Genomic DNA, 27,481 nt, shown 5'->3' on the forward strand with positions numbered 1-27,481 from the left:
GTGTAACTTGCATGGCAGATTAAAAAGGAGGTATTAATTTAAGACAGCCCCCCCAAAAAAATACAATTAACTTTACCTTTCAACCCACAGTTGACAAACCATTGTATTTGGCTAGTTAGCTAACGTTAGCTAACGTGCTAACGCTCCGATTCTGGTGTGACGTAACAACCAATGTAGCTTAGCTAACGTCAGCTAGCTACAAAGCTAACGCTAAAGTTACCGTTGGTACTTTTTAACTTCGAGAAAAAAAAGATGGTTTTAAATTATTTCTTCGGCGTATCGACTAATATTTACGTCTAATTTACTTCCAACTACTTTTTGTGTAACATTACATGTGGTGACCACTTTCAAAAAGCTCATCATCCATCCAAACTCTTCCAAGCCAACCGGTTTTACGGTTTCTCCTCGCCCCGCCCCCGGGACTAACCTGTGTGGAACAGCGGCCACGATTTGGGGGGGAGGTCCCGCTACTTTCTCCTCCATCTCCGTCTCCGTCTGTCTGTCTGCTGCTTCCTCACTCTTCACAGTGACACACACCAAAAAAAACACCAAACATGGGTGTCGTGGGTCTCGCATCAACTTTCCTCTTGTCCGCCTTGGTCGCTCTGTGCTCCGCAGGGCGCTCGGACGCGCCCCGGGGAGTCGCCGTCGGGTTCGTTTTCGACCCGAAAGCGAAGTGCGAACCGCAGTGCGAACACGGAGGGATCTGCATCCGCAACAACACATGCTACTGCTCCAAGGGCTATGAAGGAGAGACCTGCCAGTATGGTGACGTTACAAACCTTTTATCTGTTTGCATTTTAATTGCATTTAAGGTGGAACATGTTCCCCCATTAGAATAATATAAATATATTTAGTTTTAAGCTGTCAGTAGGATATTCAGTAGGGAATAGTAGTTGTCCTCTTGTAGAAGAACCAATGCCTATAAATATTTATGGCTAAAACAATGAATGATGTTTAATGCAAATATTTCTCCATTAGATGTTTCAAGAGACCATATTCCTCACCGTATTTACTTATTTCCCCTTCTTACTTTTACAGTATCTAAGATAAAAGGTCTCAATATTAAGTGTAATGTCAAAATGTTGTGTGTTCTCGTGTGAATGTAAAATGCAGCCAACTGTTATCCCAAATGTAAGAATGGAGGAACGTGCCTTCGCCCTGGAAAATGCAGATGTCCTCCAGGATTTGGGGGAAGATACTGTCACAAAGGTAAGCAGGCTTTCTGTGCACGGATGTTTGTGAACGAAACACTTGGTTGGTCCAATATTTGGAATCTGAAAGCCATCTTCTTGTATTTTCATTCCTCCGTGTGGTACAGTTAAATATAACACAGCTGTCCCTCTTTTATCAGACACACACCAGATTCCTTCTAACCTCCAGTCGAAGAAAATAGAGCAGCTAGATTCCCCCCCCAGTAACAAAACTGCAGTTGTTCAATAAGTATTTTAAAGCTGGTTATATTATTTAAGATGGAATATTTTTGAATGTCCTTATGTTTTTTTGAGGCAAAATCTAAATAAAATGAAGGGATTTTGTGTTTATTCACCAGATGTTCCTGTCAGAAATCTTTGAAACAGCATTTAGAGCCAGTATTTTCCAAAACTTTAGGTTGCGAGTTAAATCTGAGGACAATTACCAGAGCAGGGAGAAAGGAAAAAAAGACACACACATGTACATTTTTTCCAGACTTTCTTTAATTCTTTTAGATTTCTAGAGAGATTAACTAATCAAGCTTCTAGAAATACAATTAAAACCAAGAAACCCCTGGTAGACATATGCAACTAGTGACTAGGGGTCCCAAATACACTTTTAAATACACATTTTTTTATTTTAAAGGGCTCACAAGGGGAAAAAAAAGGTTGGAAAGCACTGATTTAGACAATTCAATTGTGCGTTTCCCCCCCTTGATTAGGAATCATGCCCAAGTTATATATTTCTAAAACCAGTGCAGCCACAAACACTTGAGGACAGGACGGGTGAAGCTATCTTATCCCCGCTGATGGGTGTGATCCGTGTCTGTCTTTTGGCAGTGACGTGTGACGGGGGATGCTGGAACGGAGGAGAATGCATCGCTGTCAACGGAGCGGCCAAGTGCATCTGCCCCTCGAGCTGGAGCGGCTCAAGATGCCAGGAGGGTCGGTTTATGGCCATTTCTAATCGCCCTGTTAACACCAAAGGTCAAAGTCGCAACAAGGAGCCCGGTCTCTCAGCTGGAGCTAAAACATTTCAAAATGCTTTTTTTTTTCAGTGCCAAGTCGCTGACAGGATGGGAAGTGTTCAGTCTAACACCCCCACCCCCGACGAAGCAATTCATCTAACTTACTGGTCACGAATGGCATGTAAATTGACGGCTCGTGAATGATGATTCTTGGCAGTAAAATGAAGCTCAAGTCGGACTCAGCAGATCATTCTCAGAATCTTATCTGTTGAGATAAACATTTTGGTGAATTGGTGAAGCAAAAAACCCCACTTTTCCTGATATTTTAAGGCTACATAGATAACATTGAGTTGACTTGGCTTTTTAGTAACGCATGCGGGACGAGTTTTCTACTATTGTGCACTCCATGAGAAATTAGGGCTCTAGAGAACTCAATCAATGTATTTTTTGTTGTTTAGATTAGCAATTTAGCCTAGCCTACATTCAAAGTGCCCATACTAGTGTTGTTAAGCTGTTTGTTTGTTGACCTCCAACATCACAAAAACATTGTGATAATATATATATATATAGAAATGTGTCCTATTCAAACATACATTTTGTATTAATTTTTAAATGTAGGTTATGCTTTAACTGCACTCTCTTCTTGCTAACACATTCACCTTTTAAGCTAACCTGCTTCCTGAAAAGCAGTTTGGCTTCATCTCCAACTACTGAAATGCGTTTATTCGCTTTCTTGCGGAGAGTTGGATGAGAAGATCGATACCACTCTCGTGTCTGTACGCTAAATATGGAGCTACAGCTAGCAGCCTGTTAGCTTAGCTTAGCATAGAAACATAAAACAGCTAGCCTGGCCAAGAAATAGTCCAGCACATGACGACATGTCAAACCACAACTTCTTGTTTTTAGTCTTTAAACGAACAAGATATAATATGTTAAATTAGTGAGCTTTAGATGTGTTTGGTTGGCGGGTTTTGTAACCTTTGGGCAGAGCTAGCTGTTTCCCTGTTTCCAGGCTATATGCTAAGCTAAGCTAATTGGCAGTATTTTGTCAACCATTAACTCGTAGTTATTTCTGCATGTAGAGCATTTTTCTGCCTCCAGTAAATATGAGTCACATATGGCTAAAGCTAAAAATTAGCTCTCTGACATGCTAAGAATGTCTTTTCTATGGTTTTGTTGCAGCGATCTGTCCCCAGGGCTGTAGGAACGGGGGAATCTGCGTGGCTCCAGGAATCTGCAGCTGTCCGGAGGGATGGCTGGGTGGCGCCTGCCACACCGGTGAGTTTCAAAAAAATCAGTGCACTTTACAAGCACGATTCCTTTTTGTATTCCTCTGCTGCTTGTCCAACGTTTTGTCCTGTTAGCTTTTGGTTGTGCTCCCTGTAAACCGTCTCCACCTTACCGAGATGACGAATGTTGCAGGTATCCGTCTGCCAAGCAGCTGACAGTGATATATATATATATATATATATATATATATATATATATATATATATATATATATATATATATATATATATATATATATATATATATATATATATATATATATATATATATATATATATATATATATATATATATATATCTCGGATGTATGCGTCTGCGAAGGGAAAGTTCTCAGCTCAATGTTTTTCCAGATGTGACAGACGTGGAAACACTTTTCACTTCCGTTTCTGGATTTGTGGTGTTCGGGTTCACAAGCCCTTCAGCCCTTCTCAGGTTTAACAATCGATTAACATCGTTTTTATTTATTTTTTTGGGTCTGTTTTTGTATCGTCTATAGCTGTGTGCACTCAGTCCTGCCTGAATGGAGGGAAGTGTATTTCTCCAGACAAATGCCGCTGTCGCCCCCCCTTCTCTGGCCCTCGCTGCGAGGAGAGGAAGAAGTCCCACTAGTGTGACCCTGCTGGGGCCCGATAAGTGACGTCATGCTGATGAGGACATTTCTTTCTTCTATTTTTTAACGCTAAAACATTTGTAGTTTTTAAACTTTTGTATGTATTTCTTTTTTAAGAAACCTTGAACCTGTGTAACGTTCTCATTCGACTGTGTAAACATGTACTGTACTGTAATTTGTGTCATTAAATGAATAAAAGAGTGAATTGCATTAATTATCAAAGCTTATTTAACCAAAGCAAAAGCATAGAAATAGTTCATTTTCTTTATTCTGTCAGATGTAACTTGTACCACAGTGTAATTTGGTGTTGTCAGAGATTTGTATATATAAAACAAAACCCAGTATAAAACTCAAACAGGTGGTCATTACTTTACCCAATCAAAAAATATATATTAATGAAAGCAAAAAAGAAAAACATATGGCAATGTATTTATTCTGAGACAAGTCACTGATGTGTACCATCTAGATTAGGCATGACTAATATAGCATCCGTGCATTATTTTTCTCATAAATGAACAACAAACGGTGCGCATCAGTTTGGTAAAAAGGTTATATAATTTGGCTTAATTGTGTAAAAACTGAAAGCTTGCAGGTAATAAATAACCTGCAGCTGACAAATAAATCCTCACTGAAACAGATTGATTTGTCATTTTACTTATTTTACATAATGCTGTGCAGTAACACTCGCACATCTGTACAAAGTCTCTGCTGATGCATTCACCAGATGCGTGTTACTGTGAGCCTTGAGGTAGTGATATACGGGGACGAACAGACAAGTGCAATACATCACGTCCCCCTGTTAGCCTTCAAATGTGCACAGAGCCACACATATCCACCAACACACACACACACACACACACACACAAACGTGTACACACACACACACACACACACACACACACACACACACACACACACACACACAACAACTCACGATGCTCTCTTCTTGCTTCGTACATTTTGCAGCTTCTTTCAACCCATTTCCTCATTTCTTCCCCATCATGCTTGCGACGCCTGTAAAAGTGCAAACATAAATTAATTTGAAGTAAATTTCACATATTTTTTCAGTATATCCAAGGTGGCCTTTTAATTATCCGAGAGCCTGAGCTGAAGTTAGTGCATCTCATGTTTTACCGTCGCATTCAAGTCACGGAGCTGAGCATCTTTTTCTCCGAAAGATAAAGACTCGGAGGTCGTTTAACATCGCTCACCGCTGTTCTGAAGGTATTTTCAGAATCCTCAAAGACTCTACTAATCATCTGGATGACCTTTTTGGCTCCCACAATATTGTCAAGGCATCCATCTTTCAGCGAAAGATGACAAAGTGAAAGAATCGTATTTAACATTCTGAAGAATAATATAGCAGCTAAAGATAAAGTGGAGTAATGTCGACCTCAGCAAAGAATGAAGTTGCTTTCCCTTTCTGTGTGTTGTTATCTGAGCTTCTCTTTGCTATGTTGACATAGAAACACCCGATGCGCATTGTTTAAGTGCATGTGAGCGTGCATGTGAGCGTGCACGTGCTTGCCATAACGCCGTCCTGACAGACTGACGTCGACATGTTGAGAGCCGTTAAGAGGCAATCGAAAATGCTCCCAATCTCGGATTTGGCACCTTTAACTCTTTTGACTCAAACATGGCACTGGGAAATGCCGTAGTGTTAAGGGAACCCTTAACCCTAGAAATACAAGTGCTTTCCCTGTTCAGCCGCACAGAGACGTGTACAGGTGTAAGAAGTGTGACTGCTGTGCTGACCTTAATTGCGCAGGTGAGGCCGTTGTAGCCTCTCCGACAGTGGCAGTAGTCAGGAAGGACGCACCTCCCTCCGTTCAGGCACCGCTGTTTACAGACCGCTGGTGAGGGAATCAATATTACAGTCAGAAATGCATCAAATAGAGAGTGATAAAATATGTGAATCTGTTTATTCTGACACTGATAGCAAAGCTCAGGTAGGACAGAAGGTAAGTTAACCACTGTGTCGAATGAACTCACGTGTTTGACACTGCAGACCCTCCCAGCCGGAGGGGCAGTGGCAGGTGTTTGGTCCCAAACACTCGCCGCCATTTTTACACTTTTGCAGACAGACGGCTACGGTGAGAAAACGGAGAGCGAGGTATGAACACAGTGTACAGCGGTCTGCCCACGCTGCATGAGAACGTCAACGTCGGATGCGAATCAAAACGTGGGAGTCACTCACGTATGTTGCACCTCTTCCCTCTCCATCCCGACGCACAGGAGCACGTGTTGGGTCCCACACACTTGCCTCTGTTCATGCACATCGGCTCACACACACCTGGAACGCATTTGATAACGCGTTAGACTTAACGTAATGGAGTCGTAGGCTGCCGGCGGGGAAAGGGCATCAACTTGGTGATTGTACTCACTCTTTTGACACCTTTTTCCTGTGTAGCCTTCAGGGCAGGAGCACACGTTGTTCCTCATACACTGACCTCCGTTCTTACAAGGAGGGCTGCATACGGCTGAAAAAAACCAACAACAATATAACAATACCAGGAGGCTCATAGAAATGTAAATCCAAAGACTTGAACTCTGACATAACCTCCAACCTCTTGTGCATACTTATGTCATAAAACATTTCTGCAAAAACGTGAAACGCATCTTTTAATTCGATAAGACAGAAAGACCCTCAGCGAGGTCTGCGTAGCTGACCGTCTGTCAGCAGGGATCATTGAATAATCACCGTAGTTTTAAAATAAACCCCTCTGCACTGCAGTAGTATGTTGGCATGTTTGTATCAAAAGTACAGATATTTCTGGCAATTGTCATTCTTTAAATCTGGCATTTCTACACCAAAAAAACACAACAATTTCGTGCCACTGAAACAGCTTTTTGGGAAACTCTTAATTGAAACCCCGACTAAAGAAATTCTTCTGGGTTTTTTTCAGTTTTGAGACCCACATTGATTAAACGTTAAAGGGAACATGATGCTCTTAAATGGATAAGTAACAGGACCTCCATGATATCAGAGTTTAAACTAGAATCTCCTCGCGGTTGAACGCCTCTTTTCGACTTTACGTCCACGTCCGTCCCAAATCTCATCGCGTCATCATTTCATCCTTCGAGCGTCAGCATATGAATTATTGAGTTATGGCCGAACGCATCGTGACCTCTGACCGCAAAATTCGAATCGGCCCCTCCCTGATGAATTCCCTCCCGGCGTTCCTGAGACGTCGCATTCACGACAATGGGACGTACGGACGGACAACTCGTAAACAAAATGTCTCCGGACACAGCCGTCGCCGCCGCGGAGGCATAATAAAAAAGCCAGCGTGAGCAACCCGACACATCTCTTCAACTTTTGATTGCCACTGCGTTGAAGAGTCTCCTCAAAAAGGTCTGCTGCTAGTAGCTGAAATGGAATCAGGATTTTGAATTTCCTGCACTCTCGGAGGTCGAACAGCAGGGCGGTAAAATGCGTCAGCGTGACAAAATATTCATCACAGTTTTTTACCGATTTGACACTGAGAGCCGTAGAAGCCGCCGGGACAGGCACAGATGTTGGGCTTGGTGCACGTTCCTCCGTTCAGACAGACGGGGTTACAGAGAGCTGTGGAAGACAGAGGAGCCTCGTTGAGACCTCGATACGAGCTTTAACGTTGGTGTTTCAAGCTTTCTTTTCGATCCTCAGCATATGGCAGAGAAAAAGCCTGTATGTTGTAGGATGTACTGTACTGTCAATGTGGTCCATGACATATTAGATGTGAAGAAAGCTTTTCGGTAGAAACACACACTCGGTGTCAGGTGTCAGGTGACGTACCTGAGTGACATGTCGGTCCGTACCAGCCGGGTTTGCACTTGCAGACGTCAGGAGAAACACATTCGCCTCCGTTCTCACAGTGCCTGTTACACACCACTGAAACGGATAGATGATTATCACGCACGCTTCCAGGTGGGCCATATGAAGAAAATGACGTCAAAGCTAGAGTTACAGGTGACGACATGCAGCGCAGAACCAGGAAAGACATTTCATTATTTTGGCTTTTGGGGGTTTTGTACATATTAAACAATCAAGATTTAATGTGCTAATTAGTGAGTTTTAGAGGTCTTTGCCAGGCTAGCTGTTTCCCCCAGATTCCTTATGCTAAGCTAAGCTAATCGATCTTCTCATCCCACTCTCGGCAAGAAAGTCATTTCCCGTATGTTCAACTATTCCTTCAAAGTCATCACTTTGACCTCAGAGTCGTTGTTTCATCTCAAAGTGTGTCACTGTCCTTCTACTTGCAGACAGCACTGTAAATCTCCCAGACTGCCACTTTAACACAACTCGTAAACACGTCAGAAAGCTGCTTAAGTGCTTAAGCGACATCTCACTGATTTCACATCTGGGTCCCACGTAGCCGTAGGGGCAGGTACACAGGTTTCTGGCCAGACAGGTGCCTCCGTGTTGACAGGGAGGCTCGCAGCTCGCTGCACACACACACACACACACACACACACACACACACACACACACACACACACACACACACACACACACACACACACACAGGGTTGTGACAACAACACGGGGATCCTCATCGGTATTCTGTGCGTGTCGGCATGTTAGACAGGTGTGAATATGAGCTCGGGTTTACCTTCCTCACAGGCGGGCCCGCTGTAGCCCGCGGCGCATTCGCACACATCGGGTCTCGCACACTTCCCCTGGTTCTTGCAGTCGGGTCGACACACGGCTGAGAGGGGAGAGGAAGTGGCGAGGAGATAAGGAGACAAATGAGGCAAAATCCCGAGGTTAACCGTCTTAAAAACTGCATTTCGAGAATGAGTCAATGTAACAAACGTGTATTCCCAGCACCAAAAATAAAGGAGGCGGGCTCCAGCGACATGTGTTCCCTCTCACCGATATGACAGCTGTATCCGGTGTAGCCTTCCTTGCAGGCGCAGGTGTTGGGCAGAATGCACTCCATGTTCCTCCCACACTGGTACCTGCACACAGCTGGAATCAAAGCATCAAGTTTACTTGAAGAAATCCACTCATGACGCGGGGGGGGGGGGGGGGTAGAAATGCCCCTCCGATGCATTATGAAAACAATGAATTACCTTGTGCATCTTCTACGATGTAATCACACCTCAACAGTTGACACTATGCGTACCTTTACACGTGGCTCCGTCTCCGGTGTAGCCGTACGGGCAGCGTCCGCACCTGAAGGACCCGGCGACGGTGGGCTCACAGGGAACGCCGGGGAAGCAGGGCGCGTCGGCGCAGGTCACGCGGTGACCCCGTTTGAGCCCCGCGGTGAGGTCGGGGTGCGGCTCCGCCCCCGCCGGGACGTCTGTGGACGAAACTCTCCCGATGCTGGGGATGGTGGCCTCCGGTCTCGTCCGCCTGTCATGGGGTCGTCTGGGAGACGATGAAGAGGATGAAGACGATGAAGAGGAGGTGGGAGTCATTTCCTTGCTGGAATTTGATTTGGAGATGACGCTGGAGACTGTCCCCTGACCTGTAAAATACTGGAAGTTAGAGGACATGACTTAAAAAACACAAATATACATCAACAATAAAACATGCTGAGATGACCACATGTAATAAAAGTGACACGATGTTTTAAAACAACAGTAATTTATGAATCCTTTGATTTAGTTCAGATTTCTCTTACTTTCACGTAAAAGTAGCAAAACTGCTTAATTGTTAAAAAAAAGTACAACGAGACAAAGAAACATGTGAGACACCAGAGGGGCTCCATACCCAAACACCACGGCCCATTTTAAACAAAACAACAACTTATAACAATATAATCAGAGTCCCTCTATTGTTATTCTAATAAACCTCCTGGATTATTGATCCCACTCTCACATCTTTGTGCTAATTCAATTTAAACGTCATTTTCTTAAAAATACTGTGTTGTCTTGTAGCTGGGATTTTCTTTTTATATAGTATATATATACACAGTATATATACTATATGAAAGAATATATATATATATACTATATAAAAGAATATATATATATAAAGCTTGTTATATATTATATTATATAAATAAAATTATTATTTTTTTATAAAATTATTTTTAGTCTTAGAATGATTTATCGGCACTACTATGTAGACTTAATGACACTATGCGTCACAATAAACAAAAATGTTAAAACTGAAAAATATTCTACTAGCAACAACAACAACAACATTAATAACAATATGTATAGTTGAAATGTAAATGTTGCTGTTTATAATGAGCATGTTGAATATCAACTTTCTCCTGTCGTATCAAAGTGTTATATAAAAGCAACTATTGTCATGTAATGATATAACATGATAACGAATAAAAACAGACCTTTGATAACCAACAAATATTACATAATTCAAACATGCTTGAGGTCTTTCAAGCTAGACTCTCTAGAGAGGTGTGTATATATATATATATATATATATATATATATATATATATATATATATATATATATATATATGTATATATATATATATACACCTCTATACAAGTATATATATATACCTCTTACAGATGGTTTTAAATTGAGCGATGTGCTTCGCTTCACTCTCACCTGGCGCCGTGCACGTGCGTCCGTTTCCGTGGAGACCAGCAGGACAGGGTCCGCAGACGAAGCCCGCTGAGACGTGGCTGCTCTCGAAACAGTGAACTCCCGGGTGACACGGCCGCCTGGAGCACGCCGCCGAGCCCGAGGGTTTGGGCCTCAAGGAGCCCTGCGGCGCTCGTGCCGGTGAGGTCATCGCTCTCACTGGAAGGGCACAACGTGGATGAAAAACAGACAACAACTAGTTAGGACTAGTAAACCCCTTAAAGGAAAGGTTCGGTGATATTCTATATTTTTCTTATTCTCACCAAATCCCAAATTTATTGAATAACAGAAACATAGAACATCTCCGACCTGCTCTATCCTAACTATCCATCACCGACACGAGGACTTACGCGTGCAGATCTTCCCGTCTCCTCTGTATCCTTGTGGGCAGACTCCACAGACGAAGGAGCCGAACGTGTTGTTACAGCCCACACCGGGGAAACAGGGCCGGGAGACGCACTCATCTTGGTCTTCTCGACATGTACGGCCTGAAAGCACACGAAACACCCGGGCATGACTTCAAAAAAACAACAACAACTGTAAACGACGAAAAGGGAAGAAATCGGGGGAGAAGCCTTGATTGCATTTCTGTGAGTGAAGCACATTAGAAACAGGACATGTGGCACAAGCAGTGTGACTTTTACCTCCGTTTTCTTTTTCTGCTTTTACATGCCGCTATCTCCAAGCGCAAGGTACGTGCATGCACACACACACACACACACACACACACACACACACACACACACCGATACAACATCTAACTACAACAAGGAGCACAATGGAATTGGACTTTTTGTTGCGTTATTCTTCTTGTTCTTTAAATTGTGCATGTAAATTGGTGTTTTAACCATGTAAGTGTCTTTTTAAAAAATGAAAAATACACTAAACAAAAAATTTGCATCTAGCAGGCACATCTTTGAGTCTCTTTTCTTTGCACTTGGTGACTATAATGTAAGAAAACTAACAGGAATGATGGCCACAACTTCAACAAAAAAAAACAAGATCCAGGTTGTGAGATAAAAACCCTCTAAAGGGTGGCAGCAGCTTGAACTTCTGCAGGAGAATCAATGTTTCTGTAATTCCTCTGGGCCACCGATAAAGGTCAATATATGGTCACACATCACTTAAATCTACTGAATCAGGATTGCTTCTAAAGCCTTTTACTTTTTGGGTGGTTTGAAAGGAAACAGCCGTGCGGCTCGATCCCTACCGGTCATTCCAGGAGGGCAGGTACACGAGAAGGAGTTGGGTCCGTCGACGCAGCGGCCCAGCCTGCAGGGGTTCGGCTTACAGTCGTCGACGTCCACCTCGCACCGTCCGCCTTTGAACCCGTCGAGACACGCGCACAGGTACTCTCCGCTGCCGGGGGGGTGGTTGACGTCGGTCACACAGGCGGCTCCGTTCAGACATCCGCAGGAGCGCACAGACACCTGCAGGAGAGGGTTTGTAATCTGAAGACAACGTGGTGACGGACGGGTCCCGCCGCCTGGCTTTTAGGTGTTCTTTAGACTTCCTTTATTCCACAATGACCCCTCGAAGGCGGTTTATGAAAAAAGTAACGCTTGCAAGAAAACGGAAAAATGAAAAGAAACAGGAAGGAAGTGAGTGGACAGCGACAAGTGTTGCCATTAATAGAAATCAAACAGTTTGTATGCAAGAAATCAAAGCAATGTAGCACTTTATCGGAACAGGAAATAATACAAGATGTCGATCAAAGTGTGACTTTACAATTGACAATTCAATTTGGCAGAGAAGCAAAGAGAGAGAGACGTTCTTTGAGATTAGATTTGTGTTTTTACACCATCTGAATCTGAACCTGTTTTGCGGCAGTGAGCAGCTCTTTTATTTCCTGGGTGTATTGCATTGTGGGGAGGGGGGGGGGGGGGGGGGGGGGAACACCCGTCAACACAAAACAAATTAAATCTACAAGCAAATGTAATTGGTAATTTCATCACACGCAACCTGCTTTTAGAATTACTGGAGCGAGTCAGTGTGAGCAGAGAACGCCACATCATTAGCGCCCTCTAGTGGGAGGAAGAAGCAAAGGGTTATGTGTCCAAGGCTGTGGACCTCTGACCTCAACTGACACTCAGCCCTCCCTCTGTGAACACTGATGAGTTGCTGTTGAACAAGAAAATGAGAGCCAACAATACTGCTGCAGTGAAACTGTAAAAGAGTCTGGTAAAACCTATAACCTATATATAAATATATATAAAATGCTGAAAAATTTGCATCCACATCATTTATGATCCATTTATCCTCAGAAACAAAAGGTAACAGCTACACAAATATTTAAAAAGAGAATTAAATTTAAAGGATGCGCGACTTTTGTTATTGTGTGCATATATGATTACAATAATCAATAATTGAACATTATCATTTGTGTATTTTATTAGTGTTTACCTCTGCCTACTCGTTTGCGAACATAGAACAATTAGTAATTTATTAATTTAGTTTATTTAGAATTTGTTTTTGTTTTTCTTATTATTTGTTGAAGTTTGAAATAAAATCCATTTATAAAACCATTAATTTCTAACATCTAGACTACTTGAACTTATCACTCCACTGTAATCTAACCCTCACTGTATTCTGTACCACCTCACACACACACACACACACACACACACACACACACACACACACACACACACACTCATACTCACCGTCTAGTGGGTGTGAACCTGTACAGTGAGGACCGTTCAGGTCACAATGCGTCACACAAGAGAAACAACAAACCCAGCATCACCTGAATGGAGGCTCTGGTTTCTGCGTTACAGTCGTCCGTCACGGTAAACCGGAACGTGTGCGTCTCCGTAGTTTCAGCCGAGGCCTTCCACATCAGCAGGCCGGCCGGAGACAGAGACGCACCCTCGGGACCCGACGCCAGGGTGAAGAGCACCGCCGAGCCCTCGGGGTCCCGGGCTTGCAGCTGGTAGATGAAACTCTCTCCCTGGAAGGACCGGAGACCGGACGGCAACGACTGGACCTCCGGAGGCTCGTTCTCTGATGTGAAACATGAAGGAGGGGGCGAGTGAGAGACTGACAACATAAAGCGATGAGGTGAGAGACAGACTCCTTCTGCACACCCAACTTGTCTCACATTCAAACATTTTAAAACGTAAGAAGAACGTAAGCTCAAACAGCACAATGGCTCATCAGTTATCTTCTGATTGTAGCTTGTTATTAACGCGTCTGTATCGACTCATGTTGGCCAATAAATGACAAGAAATTGCAATACAGATATTTTTGTTGTTGTGGTTTATAGTCATTTTTGCCTTTATTTAGAGGGAGAGGATGTTGTATGTGTCTGATTATTCATTTCATTTGATGCCAAGTCTTTATAATGGATTATCATTTCCTTTTTTTCAGTGCACGTCCTGGTTGAAAACGTACAGATTTAAGGAATGCGTAAAAAAAAAAAAAAAGTTTGTTCATGTTTAACTTTCAGGATTTTTTTGGACTCTAAAACATCAGCATCGGCCTTGAAAGTACAGACCAGACTCTACATTTGAATAAATAAATGAATCATTCATTGACTGCACGCATGAAGAAATGATTTGTGGGTGACCGTGGCTAAGTGGAGAGCAGGGCCGCCTTTCAATCAGAGGGTCGGCAGTTCGATCCAGCAGTCTCACGTCAATGTGTCCTTGAGCAAGACACTTAACCCCCAAAATGTCTCCCGTAGCTGCGTCTACGGCGTGTAGATAGGTACTGAATTGTAAGTCGCTTTGGATAAAAGCGTCTGCTAAATGACCGTAATGTAATTTGTCAATAATCCAATGGTACCCTCATCAGTCAGAGCAGCGGTCGGACACATTCTGTCGTTTCCTCTGACCTACTTTAAGAGGCAAAGTCGTGTAACAACGAGGCGAGCCGTCCTCGCAGCAGCTGAAGCAAACTTCGATGGCTCCGATCTGCACAGAGCTGCTGACAAATGAGCTCTACTGCGACACATTCGCACCGCGTACGGCGTCGTCTAGACTTCCCTGAGACAAACCAGATGATGTACGTACTCTCCGCCAGGGACCACGTGTGCTTGGACGAGTCTGGGCGGCATGTGAGGCAAGGGCTGCTGGGATTGGACTCCCCCTCGCCGTAACACAGGCTGTCGATGCTGCAGGTTTTCTCCTGGGAAGCAAAGACGATAAATAACAAAACAATTACGTTCAGTGTTTCTTAATTCCTCTTTGAAACAAACTGCCTTTCGTGACGCAAAACATGCCGCTGAACCCTGACCTGCCTCAGTGAGGCACGGAGGTTTGTGTAAAACACGTCATGCGGGGGAACAAGGAGAGTTTTGTGAAAATGAAGCCTTGGTGGCTTGAAACACAGGAAGCTAATTGTTTCCTGTGTTTTAAGGAACCTCACGCATTCAGCGACGCTGAACTCTCTCTCGTTTACAGTCGCATGACGGATGTTCACTCTCCCACGGAAAACATGGCTGGAATTATAACTGTTTGTTCAAAAGATATACACACTCAAAATCTACATCATGATCATAAATATGTAACTGATATCAAAAAATGAAGCAAAATAAAAAAGTAAAAATATGATTATCTTGTTTTTCTATGTTTTATATTCTTGTAATTTTTTTTTTTTTTACCATTTTAATCTCCATTACGTCTTTTGATTGTACTTATTTATTGTTTTAACTGTGTTGTGAATAAAATGAGACTGAACTGACAGCACAGATAGACATATGGACGGTTAGAGGACGAAGGACAGCTGGACATATCGCTACTGCTATGAAGAGACGCCGTCTTACCCTCAGGGTGCAGAGGACTTCGGCGCTGACGCTGCAGATCTGGCAGCCTCCGTCGTACAGAGTCAGTACTTTGGCGTTGCTGAAGCCGTAGCCGTCGTTGGAAACCTGCCATCAGCAGAAGCTTGGTTACTGTGAATCGCTGGGAAAAAGGCATCAAACAAAAGGAACTGAACCGCGCAGCAGTGAGGCGAGGTGTAGTCGCGCACACACACACACACACACACACACTGGGTCAGCTTTTCTTTACTTCAGCGCAGATTTACTGTATGATCTCACATTGGGAAGTTTTGATCTAATGAAATAACCTTGAAAATAATAACAGTATTGTGATGCTAATCCTTCTTCTGATCTTTTTACAGCAGAAGTGGTCGGAGACGCGACTCACTTTGATCTGCCAGCGAGCCAGCGGTCCGTTTGTCTCCGTCTCCTGGTCCAGGCCTGCAGGAGCCCGGCTGTCCTCCAGGGGGAGCTGGCACTCCAGAGCCGTCGCATCCAGAAAGACGGCCAGGACGAACCGGGGCTCGTCCAGAACCCAGTCCCCATCCTCGAACTGGACAAGAGACACCGAGCGAGCAAAATAGAGAGAGAGAGAGACGCTTATGCAGGTGCGCTACTGGTCCGTACGAGTCCGAAATGTTTTAAATAATTAGGTTACGGTTGTTGTTTTTATTCTTCGTTCATCAAGGAGGCGTGAGAGAAATTTCTCCAAGAATTTAAGGTAACACGAAGAGTAACTGACACACAAATGGTCATTATTTGTGGCCTTTAACCAGTTGAGCTATGAGAACATGTTGAGCTACGTCAGCTGTCCCACAGAGAATATCTGAAAAGGGGATTTACCAGAATCATGATTATACTGACTGGTGAGAACTGTATGCGCTCTCTCTACCTGTTCCCTCCCTTTCCTGTCAACTATGCCCCTCCGAAATAAAACTGCAAGACATATCTAAACAAATCAAGAGGACGTGCCAAGAACAAACATGGGACTAAAGAAACGGAACAAGAAGCAGAGACAAAGTACCTTTTCTTTTACAAACTCACACTTGAGCTCGTAGGAGTCCTTGAAGCCTTGACCGTAGACCTGGACGGTGGCGCAGTCTCCCTGTCGCACATCACACAGACCCTCCTTCTCCAGCTCGCTGATCTCTGGGATCTGGTCTTCACAACGTCAACAACAAAAAGAGCATTTCGACTGTTCGACCTGAGAATTCATTGAAACATCACAAACCCCTTAAACGCTCTTGTGTTTAGTGTACGTTACCAGAAAGCACACTGCAGTCATACGACCCGAATCCTGGGAAGCAGACGCAGCCCCACTCTGAGCACTGGCCGTTCCCGTTGCACAGATCGGGACACTTGAGGACAGCCAGAACATCCTGGTACTCCTTTTCTCCGCTCCTCTCCTCCGTGAGCCTCCTCTCGCACTCGTTTTCCAGCAGCGGCGCGGTTGCGTTCAGCCACGACAGCTCGTCCTTCAGCTGCAGGTCGGTGACGCACATCGCCGCCGCGCGGCTAATTATCGACTCCTCCAACAGGCGCCCGCAACCCAACGCGATGCCGGACCCCGCCACGGCCTGCTGGCACCGAGTCCTGGCCTGCTGCTCGGTCAGGCCAGAAGGTGTGGGCCACTTGAGGGGAGAGTCGGGTGGAACCGCCGCTTCGTGGTCCTCTGGGAAAAAGTAGGTGAAGCCCTCCAGATCAGACTGGCTGAGGCTTTGGTGCGGAGAGCTGGAAACGTACCGGCGGGTGTGACGCTGGCTGTGAGCCGAGGTCGAAGCTCCGTCACCGCCTCGACCCCGGGCGTTGTGGCTGGAGCGACCCGGAGGCAGCGGCTGTCCGACGCCTCCTTCGCCTTTGAGCAGCTCCACCGAGCCGATGTACTCCGCCGTGACGTCCAGAGTGGGGATGACACCGGGGAGGTGCACGCTGCCGTGATGGGAGCAGGTGGAGTCGGAGGAGGAGGAGGTGGCTGGTTGAGAGCGGGCTCTCGGGGATGTGAGGCGGGGCCCGGCCTGACAGCTGCAGTACTTGCGGGGGCTCGGTGCGCTCAGGTGGGACGGCACGGCGTCAAACAGGCTGCTGCCTGGAGGGAGCCTGACAGAGGAGAGGAGAGGAGAGGAGAGGAGGAGAGGAGACGTCAGGGAGGAGGAACCAAGGTCTGACAGGAGGGTCTTTGCAGGCCCTGAGCTACCGCAGTTGACACAGAACCAAAGATGTCTCATTGGGCAGGACAAGAGACACGTTAGCGCAATGAAAAGCACCCACTGACCTCCATTCAGAGATGAAAGCCTGCAGGTGCTCCAGCGTGGCGCCCCCTGCTGAGTGGAAGTCGTTGTCCGACCGCCCGTCGAAGGTCCCACAGAGGCCCTCGGTGTGGCCCCGGTCTGAACTGGGAGCTCTCAGCGTCAGACTCATTCCCCAGTCGGACACGTCGGCGCGAACGAACGCTCCCGACGAGAAGGTCATCTACGAACAGCCAAAGATTATCACACGACGGCTGTAACGACCTCTGAACTATAAACCCCGTATGGAGAGCGTTCATCATAAAGAGAATAACTACATTGACTCAGCTGCACCGTCTCTCTGGACTAGACGTCCTCGCTCACCGTGACTTTGCGTCCCTGGTAGGACTCGGTGATGCGGATGCCGCTCTTGCTCAGGTCCCTGTTCCTCACAGACAGGTGAGGTTTGGTCTCACCCATCTCCCCGTTGCACATGTCGAAAGCGATGACGTCGCCGCCGTCCCTCGCCACGAAGCCGCAGGCGCACGAGGCGGCGTGCACCACGCTGCCGCACTCCCACTGGCGAACGTGGACCTCGAACGGCCTCGCGGCGCTCTTGTAGAGGACAAAGGTGCCTACTTGGTAGTTGTCGTAGTGCCTGTACATAAACAAGGAAACATATTCTTCTTTTATAAACCATTAGATATTATCATAACACAGAAAAACCATCAAGTTTCCACGTATAATGAAATCTTAAATTGCAATTAAACACAGCACATATTCTGGTTCACGTAAAGTCTGTTTCCTGATGAACTGAATAAGTACCTGCCATCAAATGTGGTGATGTGAGGGTCAGTGAAGGAGTAGCAGTAAGCGGAGGGGACGTCTTTCACTGTTATCTGAAATGACAGTTTCAATACGTAGTGGAGAACCAACTGTATGCATTTTCATTTAAAGGTACAGTAAAAATCAATCAATCAATCAATCATCCCTTATGACCGACTAGAAGTGTGTGTCGGTGTTTGTATCTGCAGTGACCCTGACGAGGCGACCAGGTGCCAGGAAACTACAAAAATGGCGGACACGGTGCCGAAAAAGAACGCAAACATAGTGAGGCGTAACGCTGAGCAGACGAAGCTCGTTTGAGACCAGGGTGAACCTCGGGTTGGCGAGCGCCATAACCCTTCATTGAGCCGGGGGGGGGAGGGGCCAACTTTAATTTTGTGTTTACAAATCCTACTCTTTAAAAAACAACAATAAAATGATGATACAAGCAGGGTCACACCATGAAAGCAGTTTGAAATAAGCTATAATCAGGAACAATTATTTCAAAAGAGGGTTAAATAGGAACACTAAATATAGAGAGAGATGATGTATAAAAATCATCAATAAAGTATCCGGTTACCTCAACTGGTTCTGGCGAGTATCCGTTCCAGAGAAAATTCTGCGTGACGATGGATTTAACGGAGATCCGGGTCGTCCTGTTGCCATCTTTGACCAAGTCGGTGACGGGGCTGAAGTGGATCAGAGCTCGGCTACAAACCCCGTCCCTACAGGGGCCCCGGGACAGATCCACCGCACAGGAGGACAGAAACAGATCTGCACCCAACAAACCCTCATCTGTGGACACAACAAGGAAGGAGGTGCTGTAAATGTACCGCAAGACAAAGCTATGCGAGGAGTCGGCAGTGCGTCCTCACCCGTACTGCTCGTGCTGAGCTGCAGAGACAGAGTGCACGGCTCTGTGGGGGAGGACGGCTCCTCCAGACACGGGACGGGAACTGTGCTCTCCACCACCAGCTCATACAGCCGCCCGTCCTCCGACACGCTGCTCTGCTCCGGTCGTAGCTGCACAAAACAGTCATAAAACTGGTGAGCGCCTCCATACACAGAGCCTTCATCGGCGTCGCATGAGAGAGTTTAGGGAAAGAGGAACAAATAAACTCTTTAGCCAACAAGCTGTTGTGAGAGCATCAGCTTACGGGCTTAAAAGAAAGAGGAAACTTCAAAAATCGGCTAGCTTTTCCCCCTGCTTCCAGTCTTTATGCTAAGCTAAGCTAAGATCCTCCTGGCTCTAGCTCCATATACACAGATATGAGATTTGTATTAATCTTCTCTTCTATCTGCGGGAACGATAATTGCAGTAATTCCAAATTCTGAAATATTACTTTCAATATATACAGTGAAACATATGCAGTCACTTCTTCTTCATTGAAGGTATACATATATACATACAGTACATATATACACAGACATGCATGCAAAAATACAGAACTGTGCATACAATGGTCACACACACACACATACACACACACACACACACACACACACACACACACACACACACACACACACACACACACACTGTTCATTGAGAGACACCACACACATAAAAAGTTATAAAACTTCACATTGCTGTGATATACCATAATCCCAGCAAAGAACTCCTGACTCTGCACTGAAGCACCATGAAAGTTGGGCGAGTCCAAGAAAAAACTGGAGCTGGAGCAGTAAATCTGAGAGAGAGAGAGAGATCTGTTGAACTTCTTTCAAAAAAATGTACAAATATGAATATGAGAGAGAGAGAGAGAGAGAGAGAGAGAGAGAGAGAGAGAGAGAGAGAGAGAGATCTGTTGAACTTTAAAAAAAAATTACAAATATGAATATGAGACAGAGAGAGAGAGAGGGATAGATAAATAGAGAGAGAAAGAGAAAGGGAGAGAGAGAGAGAGAGAGAGAGAGAGAGAGAGAGAGAGAGAGAGAGAGAAGGAACCACACAGCAAATTAAAAAGGAATAATCCTGGATGTATAGAAGGTTTTATAGCTAAGACCAGGTCACACACGAACATCGAGCAGTAAAACACCACTTTTCAACTAGAAGTAGAACTCATTGTGAAAATGAACTGGACTCTGCGGTCCCACCTTGTCCCCCAGACGGAGGTTGAAGCCGTCCAGCTCGATATAGGCAGAGGTCTGGATGGTGGTCTCCCGTTTGAGCTCCTCCTTCCTGCCCTCGAGGGAGAGGCGGGACCAGGCCACCACGTAACCCAGGGAGCTGTTGGAGCTGCTGCCAAAGCTGCACCTCAGGTAGACGGAGGTTCCCGTCACCTCCGAGACGATCACCGGCGCAGATGGAGTGGGAGGCTGCTTTGCTGACAGGAGAGGAGCAGAGGAGTGGGTAGATTAGTGGAGTGCAACACGTGTTTTAGATTAGAGGATGTCATGTTGGCAGTGTAGAGACCAAAACAGAGGAGGGAAAGGAAGCCAACACGGCTGCTTTTGAGCCTTTGTCAAAAGGACCAGTGCCGCCAAATCGTGCATACTGGCCCTTTAAGAAATCAGGGTCCTAAACCGTGAAAATGATGTGGACACCTTGTCTCCATACACCAGGCAACAGATCCCTGACCTCAACCCCAATCAGGTTCAGATATCTGGGCCAAGAAGTCTTCCAAGAGCAGAGGAGGCTGTTGCATGAGACGTATAACCATCACATGTGGATTTAACGTTAATCAGTCAACATCGTCTGCTCATTCAAATGAGAGCTCTAACCCAGGTGATATACTGTAATCTTTATACAGTGTGCTAAAAGTTGGGCAGGACCATTTCTGTATTTTTTTGTTTATTGCTACTATTAAATGAACATCCAGAAATATTAGAATAATGTACATTTGGCTGGAAACTGATTGCTAATTTCCATTCCAGGTGGATTAAATGGCAAAACTCTGGGAAAGTAATAAAACTTCTTCTAAATTAACTTTGTCATGACTGAAAAATGAAGGAAAGTAGCTTATACTGAGGAAAATGAATTCATTCATGTGAGCAATTTACAGCGAGGCCATGCTTTCTGAATTCACAAGTAGAAGAGAGAGTTTGGAAATTGTATTATTTAAAACAAGTTGTTGTTCAGAGATATTTCATCTTTCTCTCATTAAACCTCCCGGCTCTTTTCCACCTCTGCCAGCTTCCTAAAACCCCAATTTCACGACCTGGCTGAGGGCCGTCGCCATGGAGAGGAGGCCCAGCGGACGCCGGTGGGGGGGGGGGGGGGGGGCGACACACATGCTCAGCTCATTAAGAGGAACGGTGAGGGGGCCCGACGGTGCATTCCGCACCGCATGGCAACTCCCTGACCTCCCGATTGTCGCGGTGTTTGACCTAACACGAGGAGACAAGCGTAAGCCGTAAACACAGCAGCAGGGGGGTGTCCTCACTTTTACACGCCCCGTCCACGTCCACCCGGTCGGGGCCGCAGCTCAGCGACGCTGCGGGTGAAGTGTCCGACATCTCTGTTAAGACAGATAGGAGAGAGAGCGACAGCGACACTCAATTATAAATCGACGTTCATTTACATGGAAGAGAAAAAGACTCTGAGTTTGTCTCTGGAGCATCTTTCAAACACAGTTCCCGGTGAACTACTGGTGTAACCTCAAAGCCACCACTAGTGAATTTCACTATTTATGCACTTCATTCAGGAATATTTTCATCTTGCCATGCAGCACTTATGGATGCTTAACACCATAAAACTCAACAGAAGAATAAGGAGATGGGGCAAGGCCTGATTTACGCATACGCAGACGACAACGTCTCTTATTTTTAGGAACATGGCGGGCCGTAAACAAGTTGGGATTCAAATAAGTCCTGTGATCGGTTCGCTTGTTTGTTATTAGGTCTTGAGGTGGGAATGTGGTGCTACAGGTTACCCTGAATATTGATCCCATGCAGGAAATGTGGCCTAAAATCGTATCTCGTGTAAGAGTGCCTTATGTCGAAAAGTGTCGATTCATTACTCTGTTGTAGTTTTGTTCTAAAGATTGACATTTTTGGCACATTGACAGGACACTTCAAACACGTTCCAATCAACAGTTTGACTACGTTTATAAATCAGAACAAATTGTGTATTAAACTGCAGGTTTAATATACATAATTACACGAGGATTATCACAGACATGGATCTTTCTGCTCTGACTCACCCTGAGCGCAGTATCCCATGCAGCCCTGCGTAGGCTGCAGCAGGTAAACGTAGAAGTCTCCACAGTTGCGGACGGTGACCGGGATGCGGAACATGCAGCAGTCTTTGCTGACGCCCGGGAAGAGCTGCCAGGCGGCGCAGGCCGTCAGCTGCCTCACCTCCAGGGGCCCCGGCAGCGACTCAGCCTCACCCAGGGACAGCCACACGGGAGCCTGAGTCCCACAGTGGTTCACCTGGATGTTTAGAAAGAGAGAGTTCTGACGCTCAACCCTAGTTCTGGTACTGCCGTTCCTCCCTTTCCACAGGCGGACCCGGCAATAAGGCCCGGGTCTCCAGCAGCGTGGAGTCGGCGTTGGCCCCCAGCGGCGACCGGCGGAGCAGCGAGGCGAAGCTCTGCTCCTGGCAGGAAGTGGAGTTGCCGGGAGCAGGGCTCTCCTCTTCCCTCCAGAGCTCGATGACCAGCATTAAGTATAACTATATAGAAATAGACAACCTTCTTGCTGATGGTCTGGTTTACTTATTAAGGTCCATATAGAGGCATCAGTATCACATTGAGGCTGTGTTAAAAGTTCCTCACAGTAACTTTAACACTTGTCACAGCTTATTCCCCTTGGTTTGATTAATCCAGCCATTTATCCGCCATCATTATAAAGACATCGCCTTATTACGTGACGCGTGTTCAGAGCGATCCTCTCTTCCTTCCACCGCCCACTCCTGTGGATATCTATCCCCCAGGGAGAGCAGCGACGCCCCGGGAAGGCAGAGGCAGGCTGACACTTCAGACAGATCCTGCAGGCTCCTTCACAGCAGGACGCCTGCAGGAAATGAGGCCCATTCCTAGTCTCCTCATGCACTCTCTGTCATAAATATGTACTCACACACACACACACACACACACACACACACACACACACACACACACACACACACACACACACACACACACACACACACACACACACACACACACACCGATAACTGTGTCCACAAGTTGTTTTTTTTAAACGAAAACTCAAGTTCGGAAAGAGAGGCCACCTCAGAGTTTCTCCATATGAGCTCATAGATGGGCTGTCGAGAGAATTAAAAGACTAAATCTAACATTTTAGATCAATTTTGATTTATTTATTTAAATTTAGCAATTTTTTTTCGCGCAAACAGTTGAAGCGTAAATTAAAGTCGGACATGCTTTCTGCAAAAGAAATTCCCAAATTAGTGAGACGGAAGTAAAATTGTTTGCAGGGTGGAACACAAAAACCCTGGACAGGTCCTTTAAGACATGTCAGCCAAAACACAGATGTCACCAAATACTGCTGACAGTTCCATTACTGTGTGACACGCGGATCATTTACCTCCACACACTGGGTGGGCATGCCGGCCGGCTTGTCAAAGATCTGGAACTGGTACCAGCCCGGAGCGAGGGAGCGGTCGCAGATGAAGTCCTGCAGGGCCGACTGCTGCAGCCAGCTGGAGCTGAAGGTGGTGCTGCGGTAGGGGTCCCGGAGGACGGAGTGGCCGCCCGGCGCACACTCTGGAGGGGGCTCTGCAAGTCCAGGCAGAGAGACAACATGAGCACTGGATGGACACCAAGACCGTCAATAACAATGATGGAATATATGGACGGACGTCTGGGGGACAAATAGCGAAATCGTGGACGTCCTCCGTCCAGCTGGACCGTATACAAGATAAACATGTCAAATTGAATTTCAAAGCTAGTAAAAAAGGTCTGGTGCTGCTCAGCGTTGAGGTTTGCACACAGACCATGAAACACATGAGACAGACGGAGTTTGATTTGATCATTTAGGATATGAATACATTTACTGGATAGGAATCATTTTGAGAAAAGACAAAACTGACATCAAAGAGCAAAATGACGTGAACGGGAGTGCAGCTGAACATAACACACCAGAAAATATTAAGATGAGACGCAAATGTATGAAATATGTGTAACTCATTATGAACACATTGTATGTAGAAATATACCATCATCAGCAGCAAGTAGAGGTGTCACAGGCTTATTCTGTATCTAAGATTCAACATCAACAATTAAAGCGTCATGTGAACAACTTGAGTTCCTTAAAACAGCCTTTCAAAGAGGTAGGACATCCCAGTATTTACTCTAATGAAGAGTTTCTGAGTTTTTGTCCACAAACCAAAGATACCGTACAGGTTAGTGACCGTGGATGGATTATTCAAAGGGCCTCCCAGACTCAGGTGCCCCCCAGACCAGAGCCTCTGTTGACCGTCAACTCTATTCAATGTGTGGATGTCTCAAGCCGAACCAGGATGTGGGCCCGTACCCGGGGGTTTTACCGCCGCTCCACGCTGTGATGTGTAAACCAAAGGGAACTAGGGTGATGAAACAGAGTCGGGATTTCCTTTCACATCTTCACCTACTTCAAAGATCTAAACTCTAAATGTCTTGTTCAGCACTCGGTTGTACTTAGTTACACCCTCTAGTCTCGTGTCACTTCTGGTTGCAAAAAAAACCAAGATGGCGACGGGCAAAACGCTAAACTTTGAGGCTTCAAACCCGTAGTCCACAAACCCAATGAGTGACGTCAAAGTGACTACGTCCGCTTCTAACATGCCGTCGACTCGTCAAAGACCATCTGGCCAAACACCGCCTCATGAAAAGCCTCATCACACGTGTGAAGATCAAGAAAGTTGTGACGATGCTGCTCTACAAAAACAACAGCCATCACCTCCTGCCGGGAGTCACCTCTCAACACAACGGTTTCTATAGACATTATATTTTACGTGATGGAGAACCTGGAGCAGGTCCACGAGAGCTCAGTCTGGGTCTCAGTACAGAGACTCCTGAAAAGGGAAACACCAGCCTGTTTCCAGAAGTTACCGACCGGCTTCTGTGCAGAAAGCTGCAGCGACGTCTTCGGTCCCTAACCAGAGAGGTCAAGTGTTAAGTGAAGTGAATTATTATTAATGGCTTCTCCCAGCTGGATGTGACTGCTGGTTTCACCACGAGGCTGTAACATAAAAGGGAGGAAGTACTTTCATCGGGTATCCATCAGCCTGTGGTAAAGAAGTAACAAAACACTTATTCGTCAGTTTGAGGTCAAATATGATTTAAAACTACGTCTGTGCATCATTACGAAGTGAACCCTCAGTTTATTTCACACAAAAAAAAACAATGCAATCTAAATGAAGGACGTCCCTCTTTACGTTAAAACCTTTCTGGAGCAGAAGGAAGTCCTAAACCTGCCGCAGAGAAAGGAAGGGTCATCAGGTCAAAGGTTAAAGGAGGACCCTTAAACACACTGTTTAAGTGCTCGAGGACAATAAAATTAAACTACAACATCTTTCAAACTATTGCCGAGGAGGACGTCAATGCGACCTGCGGACGCGACGCTGCAGGGGTTTTGTTGCGAGTCGGACGGACCGAGCGACAGAGGTGGGACCGAATCCTAAACTTTGAGTTTCGAGTCTTAACCGAAGTAGCATAAAGCACTATTAAGCACAACGTAATGAATTCATGTATGTTTCTGTCCTGTCTCGTTGTCTTCAGTAACGTTTGGAAAGGTATCAAGTGTTTTAATGTAATAAGGCTCAAGTCCAAGAGAAGTCACGAGTCATTGGTGTTAAAAGTCCGAGTTGAGCTGCAGGTCTTGTTTTTAAATGTTGTCACGTCAAGTTTAAAGTCATCAGATGTGTGACCTGATTCCACACCTCTGGTGGAAAACAAAATGGTTATTAGCTGGAGAAGCAAAGCCAGACACTTTGAGGCTTTTGAAGAGTTGGCAGTGACACACTAGCCTGTTCCCTATACTCTACCTCTGAAAAACTGGCAATTCAGTCAAAGGCTGCCACGGATCAGGGAGGGTTATTTAGTTATTTTAAACTGAAGATCAGGAAAAGACCTCAGGTGACTAAAAAGAGGTCAAAAGAGAGAAAGAGAGAGGCTCCAGGTCGTAACATGATGATAAAAGCATAAAGGCGAAGGTGAAGACCCCCGAGCCGTGAACCAGGAAGCTACCGGACGAGAGGTCAAGCGAGAGGTGACACAGCCGGACTCGGTGTGTGCCCCAGCACAGCGGTGAGACCACCACAGGAAGCCCTCGGAGCCGCCAATAGACCTCTTTTCATTCTGGACACCTGGCCGCTTCAGCTGGACGGGAACTCTGACCGACTCTTGTCTTGCTGCGTTCGACCACCACCATGTTGGGTGGAACTCTGCCCTCCCATGGCAGCACGCATCTGACCATGAGACTGGGAGGTATGTGGCCTTGGATGACAGTTGCATGACGGATGAGAAGGTGTCAGCTTCTTTTTGGCACGAGGACGAGAAAACCAGAAGAGGAATCTCTTTGGTATACAGTGATTAAATATTAGTTTTAATACATTTGTTTATTTACATAAACAGTCAAACTCCAGAGTTTGTGATTTACCTAAAGGGGTGTGTGTGTGTGTGTGTGTGTGTGTGTGTGGGGGGGGGGGGGGGGGGGGGGGGGGGGGTGAGCTTACCTGTTTGCGCGTGCATTACGTGAGGGAGTAAAAACGCAACGCACGGGAGAAGTTTAAAAACGCTTTCAAGTCTCATCGTCCCGCGGCGTCCAGCGCGCGAGCCAAACACCAGCGTGACCCGAGCACCGAGCACCGGCACCCCGTTTAATTACCGATTAGTCCTCTTCCGTCCGCTGGGATGCGACACGAGCGCAGCCGTCGTTTCCTTCTTTTTTTAAAATTTTTTTTATTATTATTACGCCGACTCGAAAACCAAAGTGCAGCGGGAGGAAGTCCGTTTTCAGAGCCCCACTTGTGGTGTCGGAGCGATCGAAGCGGCTGTCGGTCTGAACCGAGGCGCCGGGACTGCAGCGGCGGACCACAGACTGCAGGCTGCATCGTCGTCGTCGTCGTCGTGCGTCAGGAGGGGCGTCGGAAGGTGCACCTTCTCGTG

At 45.9% G+C, this 27,481-nt stretch overlaps 2 protein-coding genes across 2 annotated transcripts; one reads left to right on the plus strand and one right to left on the minus strand.

The window, feature by feature from the left end:
- The first annotated feature begins 554 nt into the window (after nt 1–554).
- On the plus strand, nt 555–4,495 carry seraf (Schwann cell-specific EGF-like repeat autocrine factor). Its single transcript, XM_068735406.1, has 5 exons — nt 555–768; nt 1,117–1,212; nt 2,034–2,138; nt 3,344–3,439; nt 3,948–4,495. Exons 1-5 carry the CDS (start codon nt 555–557, stop codon nt 4,058–4,060), a joined length of 624 nt encoding a protein of 207 aa, XP_068591507.1. The 3' UTR covers nt 4,061–4,495.
- A 204-nt stretch (nt 4,496–4,699) lies between these two features.
- Nucleotides 4,700–27,124, minus strand: vwde (von Willebrand factor D and EGF domains). Its single transcript, XM_068736315.1, is given in 31 exon segments — nt 4,700–5,075; nt 5,817–5,914; nt 6,054–6,149; nt 6,259–6,354; nt 6,446–6,541; nt 7,534–7,629; nt 7,840–7,935; nt 8,394–8,489; nt 8,657–8,752; nt 8,920–9,015; nt 9,173–9,520; nt 10,578–10,768; nt 10,927–11,101; nt 11,824–12,043; nt 13,360–13,616; nt 14,627–14,741; nt 15,379–15,483; nt 15,764–15,928; nt 16,400–16,536; nt 16,640–17,472; nt 17,648–17,844; nt 17,985–18,258; nt 18,426–18,499; nt 19,006–19,220; nt 19,301–19,448; nt 20,027–20,116; nt 20,523–20,752; nt 21,812–21,886; nt 22,571–22,802; nt 23,919–24,109; nt 27,049–27,124. Coding segments are annotated over 31 exon segments (5,229 nt in total). The 3' UTR covers nt 4,700–5,060.
- Between the last annotated feature and the right edge of the window lie 357 nt (nt 27,125–27,481).

This window comes from Cebidichthys violaceus, unplaced genomic scaffold (genome assembly GCF_023349555.1).
Source record: "Cebidichthys violaceus isolate CVI_PGR_0920_01 unplaced genomic scaffold, fCebVio1.0.p SCAF_7, whole genome shotgun sequence".
Lineage (NCBI taxonomy): Eukaryota > Metazoa > Chordata > Actinopteri > Perciformes > Stichaeidae > Cebidichthys > Cebidichthys violaceus.

Excerpts from the sequence above, each read along its gene's own strand:
- seraf (XM_068735406.1), top strand. The coding sequence starts at position 555 with ATGGGTGTCGTGGGTCTCGCATCAACTTTCCTCTTGTCCGCCTTGGTC. Across the intron at positions 769-1,116 it reads AGGAGAGACCTGCCAGTATG|CCAACTGTTATCCCAAATGT; the intron begins GTGACGTTACAA and ends TGTAAAATGCAG. Across the intron at positions 3,440-3,947 it reads GGGTGGCGCCTGCCACACCG|CTGTGTGCACTCAGTCCTGC; the intron begins GTGAGTTTCAAA and ends TATCGTCTATAG.